This window comes from Daphnia magna, unplaced genomic scaffold, assembly GCF_020631705.1.
Source record: "Daphnia magna isolate NIES unplaced genomic scaffold, ASM2063170v1.1 Dm_contigs314, whole genome shotgun sequence".
Classification (NCBI taxonomy): Eukaryota; Metazoa; Arthropoda; class Branchiopoda; order Diplostraca; family Daphniidae; genus Daphnia; species Daphnia magna.
Genome location: NW_025533239.1, coordinates 1 through 12769, shown reverse-complemented (window position 1 = coordinate 12769; position 12769 = coordinate 1). Strand labels below are relative to the sequence as shown.

General features: G+C 31.1%; 2 protein-coding genes across 4 annotated transcripts; both read right to left on the bottom strand.

The window, feature by feature from the left end:
- Positions 1–783: 783 nt before the first annotated feature.
- Positions 784–5609, bottom strand: LOC123468185. Of its 3 annotated transcripts, XM_045167817.1 has the most exons (7): positions 5450–5609; positions 5268–5328; positions 2080–2138; positions 1848–2018; positions 1659–1788; positions 1488–1594; positions 784–1403 (listed from the first exon to the last, which is right to left on the bottom strand). In XM_045167817.1, exons 2-7 carry the CDS (start codon positions 5275–5277, stop codon positions 1170–1172), a joined length of 711 nt encoding a protein of 236 aa, XP_045023752.1. In that variant the 5' UTR covers positions 5278–5328; positions 5450–5609; the 3' UTR covers positions 784–1169. The 3 variants fall into 3 exon arrangements, with proteins under 3 accessions (XP_045023752.1, XP_045023753.1, XP_045023754.1); XM_045167818.1 differs by lacking the exons at positions 2080–2138; positions 5268–5328 and adding an exon at positions 4801–4831 and having other exon boundaries at positions 1848–1987; positions 5450–5604; XM_045167819.1 differs by lacking the exons at positions 2080–2138; positions 5268–5328 and adding an exon at positions 4801–4808 and having other exon boundaries at positions 1848–1987; positions 5450–5603.
- LOC123468184 lies at positions 2864–3948 on the bottom strand. Its single transcript, XM_045167816.1, has 2 exons — positions 3125–3948; positions 2864–3070 (listed from the first exon to the last, which is right to left on the bottom strand). Exons 1-2 carry the CDS (start codon positions 3732–3734, stop codon positions 2889–2891), a joined length of 792 nt encoding a protein of 263 aa, XP_045023751.1. The 5' UTR covers positions 3735–3948; the 3' UTR covers positions 2864–2888.
- Positions 5610–12769: the final 7160 nt, after the last annotated feature.

Here is a 12769-nt window from a genome sequence, read left to right as displayed (position 1 = left end):
AAACTGCATAGAATATACTTGTATTCAATGTGAATACACTGTTATACCATGAGTATTTACTTCTATATGTAAACAGCATCAAATATACTTGTATTAAATGTGAATACACTGTTATACCATGAGTTTTTACTTCTATATGTAAACTGCATGGAATATACTTGTATTCAATGTGAATACACTGTTATACCATGAGTTTTTACTTCTATATGTAAACAGCATCAAATATACTTGTATTTAATGTGAATACACTGTTATACCATGAGTTTTTACTTCTATACGTAAACTGCATGGAATATACTTGTATTCCATGTGAATACACTGTTATACCATCAGTTTTTACTTCTATATGTGAACAGCATCAAATATACTTGTATTCAATGTAAATACACTGTTATACCATGAGTTTTTACTTCTATATGTAAACAGCATCAAATATACTTGTATACAATGTGAATACAATGTTATACCATGAGTTTTTACTTCTATATGTAAACAGCATCAAATATACTTGTATTCAATGTGCACTCTCAGTTTTTTGGGGGTATTCGAGGGTATTCGAACTAGTAGCGTTTTGGTTTTTGCTACTAATAGTATAGGGGGGTATTCTATTAGTAGCATACCTGTTCTAGAATAGGGGTTCGAATATCCCCCGAATACCCCCTATACTAGGGATATTCGATTCCTACTAGCATCCTGAATTTACCCTTCCCCCGATTCTTCATGCATACCCACCAATCTATAAATATACTGCTTCACGACTATGAATAAATTACAAAATATAAATGTCTTTCAGAAGTCTGTATTCATCTGAGATTAGGCCATGGGAAGGAGCATACTACAACGGTGCAAGACAACATTTATACAAATACAACAAATTTTTTATCATAAAAAACCCAGTTTGTTATTATAAAGAACAGGAGAACAAAATAAGACAACAGTATTTGCATTTTTGGAACACCTCAACTTAAAAATAAACATCATTGCACATGATGACACAATCAAGCTTATAAGCTTGAAAGCGCCCACTTTTATAAAAGTGGGCGCCATTCACTTTTAAGCTCGATTGTGTTAGCATTGCAATTTAGCCTTGTAGGTCTCTTAAACATTCTAGGGATGCTCTAAAGGCTGTTACTGAGGGAGAAGGAATTTTAATATCGAAAACGCATTCCTCAAAAAAATCCATAAAATGATTCCAAATACTGAGGGAAATTTAAATTAAATGCATAAAACGAGCAAAACAAGTTAACGAAAGCAGTTACAAAGTCGTTACCACACAGTATTATATCACGATCGATAACAATCCAGAAGTTTGTAGGAGTTTCCATCGTTCCCATGCAGCAGATGAATGGCTGCTTCAAATGAGGGTCTCGCGTTTCGCTTAATTGAATCAAGTCAGCATTATCCTGTAAACACAACACAATAAAAAATTGCTATAGTTATAAATAAAGACGAAAAAGAGTAAACTTTTAAACTGAAAAGAAAATTGCCTTTAAAAAGACTATCAGTCGTTCCGTAATCAAACGAAAATTAACTTTTCGGAGTTTAACGATGCTTGGAGTCAGCTTTAGTAACACGAAAACGGCCTTAAGACATTCTGTTAAAAGGTATTTCGTGAAAAATGACAAATTAACTCGAAAAGTAGACTATAATCAACTTACCGTCAGGGCAGTCAGGAATGTCAATGTTTTTTTTATTAGCCAGAGCCAATATTTTAAATAAGAATTTTTCTTTAAAGACTTTTTCGAAGTTCTTGGCATCGGGATAGAGTAACTGAAATTCTACCTGAAACTTTAGGAATAAAAATAAGTTAGCTGAAACATCTCGAACGTATTGCTGTAGCACATTACCAGAGATCCATTTTGGAAGTCCTTGAAGCGGGGATATTCTTTCATGATGAGACCAGGTTCAGTCAGAGTTTGTTTGATTTCTTTTTGGCGATACCCAAAAGTCGCCTTGCTGTACTCAATGATGACTGTGTCATTATCTCCTCCAGGCGGATGACTCTTCAACCATTCAACCTGTAAATATAAACAAAGTTAAAGCTTTTATTGTGGATTGAATGTTATTTAAAAAATAAACCTTAAACTGGCATTCGGCTTCATTGAAGATGTAGTCGGCATTTTTCTTTACATGAGGCCGTTTCGTGACACGCGGTTTTTTTGGATTGGAGAAGAGTCCTGTGTTGGCCTCTTCCGGCGTGGTTCTTCACGATGAACTTCCCTCAGTCTTTTCAGCCTTGTCTCAATAAAACCAGATCCAGTTGTTTGATTATAGAAATGACAAGAAAACACTTTGCCATCCACGTTGATTCCCAGGCAAGGAAACGCAGCCACTATGGCTTCACCAAGATTTTTCTTTTTCTCCGTCGGGGGAAATAAGTCGAGTTTTCCAGTCAATGTCACTAAGCGATTCACTAGGATCTGAACAATTGTGATGCGCTCTTTTTCAGTAATGAAAGCCTCAAGTCGTTCCAGGTAGTTTTGCACAATTACTTTCCCCTCGTCGGTCGCATTTAAAATGTCGATGACGTTGAAATCAATCACCTACAAGTAAAGTAAAAATTCCAACAGTTAGAAAAAGCAAGAAGTAAATATGTAGTGACGAAATACATTGTTATTTGAAGGTTGGTCCGTCACAATGATATCAAGTATCTGATTCTCGTTGACGATTGGTTCGTATTCTATCGTTGGATCACAAGCCACAATTCCAGTAGATTCCTTTTCTTGCTCTTGGGGCTGCTGACTTTTGATTGTTTTTATGAAACTAAGCAGTTTCATCTTGTGTCCCAGTGTTAGTTGAAGTACTTCAACATTTGCTTCATCTAAACAGAGAAGGCACTGTCCATCAATATCAGCAGCTATTTAAAAGGAATGAGAAATATGTTAATTTTAGACAAAATAACGAACAGTTACGTAAGAGACATTTTCGGAAACATTAAAACTTTTTAATAACCATGTTGGAGCAACATTTGGTCTCAAATTATCATGTGCAATCATAATAGATTTAGCAGGAAAATAAGGTTGTAATTCAAAGGCATGAAAGTGACGGTTGAAAGTAATGGTCTCTAAAACTGTAACAACAAAATAAATTGCCTGGCCTCCTGACAAAATTTTTATTATTTTACCGAATTCCGGATACCCCGAAAGATTTTCAAAGCTGTGTTTTAGTAATATTACGGTTCCTGGTCGGTAATGCCAGCCTTTAAACTTTACCCATCTTATAACAGTTGCGTTTGAATCCAGATTTAAAGAACTATTTCCATCAGTGATTGAGTCTTCTTGCCTGTTAACTAAGTTTTTTTTTGACCTGGGACCGACCGTGGGAATATCATCGTGAAATAAATCATTAGTTAATAGATTGTGACAGGAAATCGTTTGCAGATGATAAGCAACTGATTTTGGAATGTTAATAAAATTACAGTTTATATGTGCAACACGTTTACAACTATTATGGTAAGCCTCATATCTCATGCACCAATATCCAACAGCTGGACCATAAGTCCGGATAGCTGCTGGATAGTGTGCCATATGGTGGAATTTGTTAATAGGTCTAGTCAATGGAAATAATGAATGAAACCTTGAATACATTTGGTTAATAAGATCTTCTAGAATAATAGTCTGCTCAATTGAAACACTAGGTGCAAAAACAATATCCATTATTTCTAGTAAAATGAGAATCAAGGAAAAATATTCGTCTCCTTCCGGGATCAAATCACCAATTAAAAGAGGAAGCATTCGAATTAAACACCAATTCTGTGATGCCCGTTGCTTCGTGTTATAGTTACCTTTTTTCGCAACAGATTGGTCTTAAATTTTGGGGAAGGTTTGTTACTTTGATCATAAAAACTGAACGCGAACCTCTGCAGTCTACTATTTAGCAGGTCTGCTGTTATTTTATAATGAGAGTTGGTTACGTAAACGAAAAGGACAAGCTTAATTATAAACGGAACTATACCTTCCAGAAAGTCGTGCATGCAATCAAGGACGGTATGTTCTGCAACATGCAAATACCTACACTGATTTAGAGGGCTGTCGAATTGTACTCCACTCAACGGAATGTTGTCTTTGCTGATCTTTGCTTCTTCTATGGCTGCATTGTAATTTTCCTTGGTTCTTAAAATTCCAACTTTCCAACTTTTAATCAAATCTGAACGAGAAATTAAACAAAGACGACAAAATTTGGCTGAAGAAGTCCCAGCAAACCCAAAGAGTTGATGGGCACCTTTTGAATCTGCACAAACATTTACAACAGCACCTCGGAGCCTGAAACCAGGTTTGCTTGGAATATCAAGAAGCATTCCCTCGTCAGACTCTAGTAATTTAATTTCTTTCATGAATTCATCAATAACAAACCGGAATTCAGAGTCTTTTAAATCCTTACTATTACAAACAGCAAAGCAATGTATATTACTCAATAGGGAGTTTTCGCACTCAGGAAGGTTTAAAATCTTAAAATTGAACATTCCAAGTTCATGTTTCTTAGTTTTGGAGCCCAAAGGATTAGTTGATTCACATTCATCAAAAAATATTTGTAAACGAAGGGCATTTTTTTCTTTGGAAAACAATTTATGATTCCTGAAATGAGAACTGTCACGATGGCCACGAAGAAAACCATCAGTACTAGGAGATTCACTAAAATATTTATTGTAAAATTCAGCATTAGAAAATAATCTACTCAACGTTTTCCTAATAGAGATGTACTGGAAGGTATTCTTTCTAGGCTGAGTTTCCCCTCTACTATTTACAGTCAGTTCTGGTTGATTGTTATGGCCTACGCACTTCGCGACTGGTTCTACAAATCCCATATTACTGGTAAAATAACGAATCCTTTTCTGGTGAGAATTCAATTTGCTAGTGGCTTTTTCAATGTTGGTTAATGTCAAATTTGTTTCTAAATCACAAAACTGAGCAACATCTTTAAAGATAGTATCAATATTTTTAGCAATGAAATCAATGGCAGAATGACTAACATTGTGTTTGGCCCTCAATTCAAGAAAGAATCTAGCTAATCTCTGAGTTGTTTTATCTGCTGTTGCATTCGCTTGGTGAAAACTGTCCTGCTGTAAAGGATCACTAACATCGAAATCAGTTACTCCTGGTTCGATATGTTGAAAAGAAACATCAGGAAGTACTTGTCTAACATCTGGTTGTGGATCTTTAACTAAACAATTGATATCGTGGTCTCTATATTTAGCAAAACTGTTGAAGCCAGCCTTGCAGTCAGCGTTCCCACAATACAAAGTTCTGTTACTATGACCTGTTGTTTTAAGGAAGCCATGAAAAAGTTTCAAGTGACTTGTCAGTTGAGAATAATTGCCTTTAACTATAACTGAACATAAAAAGCATTTAAAAGAATCAATGGACATTTTGGAAAAGGGTCTCACCAACCAACAAACACACAGCACAGAAAATGTTCAACTTAAAATAGATTCCTACTACATAGATATTACCTAGCAATTTTTCTGGAATTCCAGCCGGCAGTTTGTTAGTCGACAGGAGATGCAACCGCAGGTCTTCTGCAGATAAAGTTGAGATACAAGTTTTAGATTCCATTAAAGCCCTCAATCACATAACTGTCAAAATTGTCTGCACTGACGACCGTCATTAACTTTTTTGCATGCTGGATGTTTGCCATATTTCAAATTAGATTTGACAAAAAATATTTATTGTTTCAATATTGCTAAATCTGTTATATTAAATCAAATCCCGGTGTCTAAGAATTATTTGTGGGATTTCTATCCAGTATTCTGTATTTTAAAATGATTTTTATTGATAAATATCTCTTGGATGGCAACGTTTACTGACGCTGATGCAAAAATTCGAATACCTGGTATTCGAATTCGAATACGGAGGGGGCGTTTTATTCAAACTCGATCTTCGAATACCCGGAAGTACGAAGGGTATTCTATTTCGAATAAGGATTGTCTTATAGATAGTCGAAGATTTAGAATAGGTAAGACCATCTACCAGACCTATTCTAGCTAAGAGGTATTCGAATCTCGGATAACCAACGTATAAGATTAGAATATCCCCTGAAAACTGAGAGTGTGAGTTTTTACTTCTATATGTAAACAGCATCAAATATACTTGTATTCAATTTGAATACACTGTTATACCATGAGTTTTTACTTCTATATGTAAACAGCATCAAATATACTTGTATTCAATGTGAATACACTGTTATACCATGAGTATTTACTTCTATATGTAAACAGCATCAAATATACTTGTATTAAATGTGAATACACTGTTATACCATGAGTTTTTACTTCTATATGTAAACTGCATGGAATATACTTGTATTCAATGTGAATACACTGTTATACCATGAGTTTTTACTTCTATATGTAAACAGCATCAAATATACTTGTATTCAATGTGAATACACTGTTATACCATGAGTTTTTACTTCTATATGTAAACAGCATCAAATATACTTGTATTCAATGTGAATACACTGTTATACCATGAGTTTTGACTTCTATATGTAAACAGCATCAAATATACTTGTATTCAATGTGAATACACTGTTAAACCATGAGTTTTATACTTCTATATGTAAACTGCATAAAATATACTTGTATTCAATGTGAATACACTGTTATACCATGAGTTTTTACTTCTATATGTAAACTGCATGGAATATACTTGTATTCAATGTGAATACACTGTTATACCATGAGTTTTATACTTCTATATGTAAACTGCATAGAATATACTTGTATTGAATGTGAATACACTGTTATACCATGAGTTTTTACTTCTATATGTAAACAGCATCAAATATACTTGTATTAAATGTGAATACACTGTTATACCATGAGTTTTTATTTCTATATGTAAACTGCATGGAATATACTTGTATTCAATGTGAATACACTGTTATACCATGAGATTTACTTCTAGATGTAAACTGCATGGAATATACTTGTATTCAATATGAATACACTGTTATACCATGAGTTTTTACTTCTATATGTAAACAGCATCAAATATACTTGTATTCAATGTGAATACACTGTTATACCATGAGTATTTACTTCTATATGTAAACAGCATCAAATATACTTGTATTAAATGTGAATACACTGTTATACCATGAGTTTTTACTTCTATATGTAAACTGCATATAATATATTTGTATTCAATGTGAATACACTGTTATACCATGAGTTTTTACTTCTATATGTAAACTGCATGGAATATATTGTATTCAATGTGAATACACTGTTATACCATGAGTTTTATACTTTTATATGTAAACTGCATAGAATATACTTGTATTCAATGTGAATACACTGTTATACCATGAGTATTTACTTCTATATGTAAACAGCATCAAATATACTTGTATTCAATGTGAATACACTGTTATACCATGAGTTTTTACTTCTATATGTAAACAGCATCAAATATACTTGTATTCAATGTGAATACACTGTTATACCATGAGTATTTACTTCTATATGTAAACAGCATCAAATATACTTGTATTAAATGTGAATACACTGTTATACCATGAGTTTTTACTTCTATATGTAAACTGCATGGAATATACTTGTATTCAATGTGAATACACTGTTATACCATGAGTTTTTACTTCTATATGTAACCAGCATCAAATATACTTGTATTCAATGTGAATACACTGTTATACCATGAGTTTTTACTTCTATATGTAAACAGCATCAAATATACTTGTATTCAATGTGAATACACTGTTATACCATGAGTTTTGACTTCTATATGTAAACAGCATCAAATATACTTGTATTCAATGTGAATACACTGTTAAACCATGAGTTTTATACTTCTATATGTAAACTGCATAAAATATACTTGTATTCAATGTGAATACACTGTTATACCATGAGTTTTTACTTCTATATGTAAACTGCATGGAATATACTTGTATTCAATGTGAATACACTGTTATACCATGAGTTTTATACTTCTATATGTAAACTGCATAGAATATACTTGTATTGAATGTGAATACACTGTTATACCATGAGTTTTTACTTCTATATGTAAACAGCATCAAATATACTTGTATTAAATGTGAATACACTGTTATACCATGAGTTTTTATTTCTATATGTAAACTGCATGGAATATACTTGTATTCAATGTGAATACACTGTTATACCATGAGTTTTTACTTCTATATGTAAACAGCATCAAATATACTTGTTTTCAGTGTGAATACACTGTTATACCATGAGTTTTTACTTCTATATGTAAACAGCATCAAATATACTTGTATTCAATGTGAATACACTGTTATACCATGAATTTTTACTTCTATATGTAAACTGCATGGAATATACTTGTATTCAATGTGAATACACTGTTATACCATGAGTTTTTACTTCAATATGTAAACACCATCAAATATACTTGTATTCAATGTGAATACACTGTTATACCATGAGTTTTTACTTCTATTTGTAAACTGCATAGAATATACTTGTATTCAATGTAAATACACTGTTATACCATGAGTTTTTACTTCTATATGTAAACTGCATGGAATATACTTGTATTCAATGTGAATACACTGTTATACCATGAGTTTTAACTTCTATATGTAAACTGCATGGAATATACTTGTATTCAATGTGAATACACTGTTATACCATGAGTTTTTTACTTCTAGATGTAAACTGCATGGAATATACTTGTATTCAATGTGAATACACTGTTATACCATGAGTTTTTACTTCTATATGTAAACAGCATCAAATATACTTGTATTCAATGTGAATACACTGTTATACCATGAGTATTTACTTCTATATGTAAACAGCATCAAATATACTTGTATTCAATGTGAATACACTGTTATACCATGAGTTTTTACTTCTATATGTAAACTGCATAGAATATACTTGTATTCAATGTGAATACACTGTTATACCATGAGTTATTACTTCTATATGTAAACTGCATGGAATATACTTGTATTCAATGTGAATACACTGTTATACCATGAGTTTTATACTTCTATATGTAAACTGCATAGAATATACTTGTATTCAATGTGAATACACTGTTATACCATGAGTATTTACTTCTATATGTAAACAGCATCAAATATACTTGTATTCAATGTGAATACACTGTTATACCATGAGTTTTTACTTCTATATGTAAACTGCATGGAATATACTTGTATTCAATGTGAATACACTGTTATATCATGAGTTTTTACTTCTATATGTAAACAGCATCAAATATACTTGTATTCAATGTGAATACACTGTTATACCATGAGTTTTTACTTCTATATGTAAACAGCATCAAATATACTTGTATTCAATGTGAATACACTGTTATACCATGAGTTTTTACTTCTATATGTAAACAGCATCAAATATACTTGTATTCAATGTGAATACACTGTTATACCATGAGTTTTTACTTCTATATGTAAACTGCATGGAATATACTTGTATTCCATGTGAATACATTGTTATACCATCAGTTTTTACTTCTATATGTGAACAGCATCAAATATACTTGTATTCAATGTAAATACACTGTTATACCATGAGTTTTTACTTCTATATGTAAACAGCATCAAATATACTTGTATTCAATGTGAATACACTGTTATAACATGAGTTTTATACTTCTATATGTGAACTGCATAGAATATACTTGTATTCCATGTGAATACACTGTTATACCATGAGTTTTTACTTCTATATGTAAACTGCATGGAATATACTTGTATTCAATGTGAATACACTGTTATACCATGAGTTTTTACTTCTATATGTAAACTGCATGGAATATACTTGTATTCAATGTGAATACACTGTTATACTATGAGTTTTAACTTCTATATGTAAACTGCATGCAATATACTTGTATTCAATGTGATTACACTGTTATACCATGAGTTTTTACTTCTATATGTAAACAGCATCAAATATACTTGTATTCAATGTAAATACACTGTTATACCATGAGTTTTTACTTCTATATGTAAACAGCATCAAATATACTTGTATTCAATGTGAATACACTGTTATACCATGAGTTTTTACTTCTATATGTAAACAGCATCAAATATACTTGTATTCAATGTGAATACACTGTTATACCATGAGTCTTTACTTCTATATGTAAACAGCATCAAATATACTTGTATTCAATGTAAATACACTGTTATACCATGAGTTTTTACTTCTATATTTAAACAGCATCAAATATACTTGTATTCAATGTGAATACTGTTATACCATGAGTTCTTACTTCTATATGTAAACTGCATGGAATATACTTGTATTCAATGTGAATACAATGTTATACCATGAGTTTTTACTTCTATATGTAAACTGCATGGAATATACTTGTATTCAATGTGAATACACTGTTATACCATGAGATTTACTTCTAGATGTAAACTGCATGGAATATACTTGTATTCAATATGAATACACTGTTATACCATGAGTTTTTACTTCTATATGTAAACAGCATCAAATATACTTGTATTCAATGTGAATACACTGTTATACCATGAGTATTTACTTCTATATGTAAACAGCATCAAATATACTTGTATTAAATGTGAATACACTGTTATACCATGAGTTTTTACTTCTATATGTAAACTGCATATAATATATCTTGTATTCAATGTGAATACACTGTTATACCATGAGTTTTTACTTCTATATGTAAACTGCATGGAATATACTTGTATTCAATGTGAATACACTGTTATACCATGAGTTTTATACTTTTATATGTAAACTGCATAGAATATACTTGTATTCAATGTGAATACACTGTTATACCATGAGTATTTACTTCTATATGTAAACAGCATCAAATATACTTGTATTCAATGTGAATACACTGTTATACCATGAGTTTTTACTTCTATATGTAAACTGCATGGAATATACTTGTATTCAATGTGAATACACTGTTATACCATGAGTTTTTACTTCTATATGTAAAAAGCATCAAATATACTTGTATTTAATGTGAATACACTGTTATACCATGAGTTTTTACTTCTATATGTAAACTGCATGGAATATACTTGTATTCCATGTGAATACACTGTTATACCATCAGTTTTTACTTCTATATGTGAACAGCATCAAATATACTTGTAATCAATGTAAATACACTGTTATACCATGAGTTTTTACGTCTATATGTAAACAGCATCAAATATACTTGTATTCAATGTGAATACACTGTTATACCATGAGATTTTACTTCTATATGTAAAACTGCATGGAATATACTTGTATTCCATGTGAATACATTGTTATACCATCAGTTTTTACTTCGATATGTGAACAGCATAAATATACTTGTATTCAATGTAAATACACTGTTATACCATGATTTTTTACTTCTATATGTAAACAGCATCAAATATACTTGTATTCAATGTGAATACACTGTTATACCATGAGTTTTTACTTCTATATGTAAACAGCATCAAATATACTTGTATTCAATGTGAATACACTGTTATACCATGAGTTTTTACTTCTATATGTAAACAGCATCAAATATACTTGTATTCAATGTGAATACACTGTTATACCATGAGTTTTATACTTCTATATGTGAACTGCATAGAATATACTTGTTTCATTCAATGTGAATACACTGTTATACCATGAGTTTTTACTTCTATATGTAAACTGCATGGAATATACTTGTATTCAATGTGAATACACTGTTATACCATGAGTTTTTACTTCTATATGTAAACTGCATGGAATATACTTGTATTCAATGTGAATACACTGTTATACTATGAGTTTTAACTTCTATAGTAAACTGCATGGAATATACTTGTATTCATTGTGAATACACTGTTATACCATGAGTTTTTACTTCTATATCTAAACTGCATCAAATATACTTGTATTCAATGTGAATACACTGTTATACCATGAGTTTTTACTTCAATATGTAAACACCATCAAACATACTTGTATTCAATGTGAATACACTGTTATACCATGAGTTTTTACTTCTATTTGTAAACTGCATAGAATATACTTGTATTCAATGTAAATACACTGTTATACCATGAGTTTTTACTTCTATATGTAAACTGCATGGAATATACTTGTATTCAATGTGAATACACTGTTATACCATGAGTTTTAACTTCTATATGTAAACTGCATGGAATATACTTGTATTCAATGTGAATACACTGTTATACCATGAGATTTACTTCTAGATGTAAACTGCATGGAATATACTTGTATTCAATATGAATACACTGTTATACCATGAGTTTTTACTTCTATATGTAAACAGCATCAAATATACTTGTATTCAATGTGAATACACTGTTATACCATGAGTATTTACTTCTATATGTAAACAGCATCAAATATACTTGTATTAAATGTGAATACACTGTTATACCATGAGTTTTTACTTCTATATGTAAACTGCATAGAATATATTTGTATTCAATGTGAATACACTGTTATACCATGAGTTTTTACTTCTATATGTAAACTGCATGGAATATACTTGTATTCAATGTGAATACACTGTTATACCATGAGTTTTATACTTTTATATGTAAACTGCATAGAATATACTTGTATTCAATGTGAATACACTGTTATACCATGAGTATTTACTTCTATATGTAAACAGCATCAAATATACTTGTATTAAATGTGAATACACTGTTATACCATGAGGTTTATACTTCTATATGTAAACTGCATGGAATATACTTGTATTCAATGTGAATACACTGT

Coding starts and splice junctions, on each gene's coding strand:
- LOC123468184 (XM_045167816.1), bottom strand. CDS start 3,734: ATGCTTCCTCTTTTAATTGGTGATTTGATCCCGGAAGGAGACGAATAT. Junction 3,071..3,124: donor TTCGGGGTATCCGGAATTCG/GTAAAATAATAA, acceptor TTGTTGTTACAG/TTTTAGAGACCATTACTTTC.
- LOC123468185 (XM_045167817.1), bottom strand. Junction 2,019..2,079: donor AAGCCGAATGCCAGTTTAAG/GTTTATTTTTTA, acceptor TTATATTTACAG/GTTGAATGGTTGAAGAGTCA. Junction 1,595..1,658: donor CATTCCTGACTGCCCTGACG/GTAAGTTGATTA, acceptor ACCTTTTAACAG/AATGTCTTAAGGCCGTTTTC.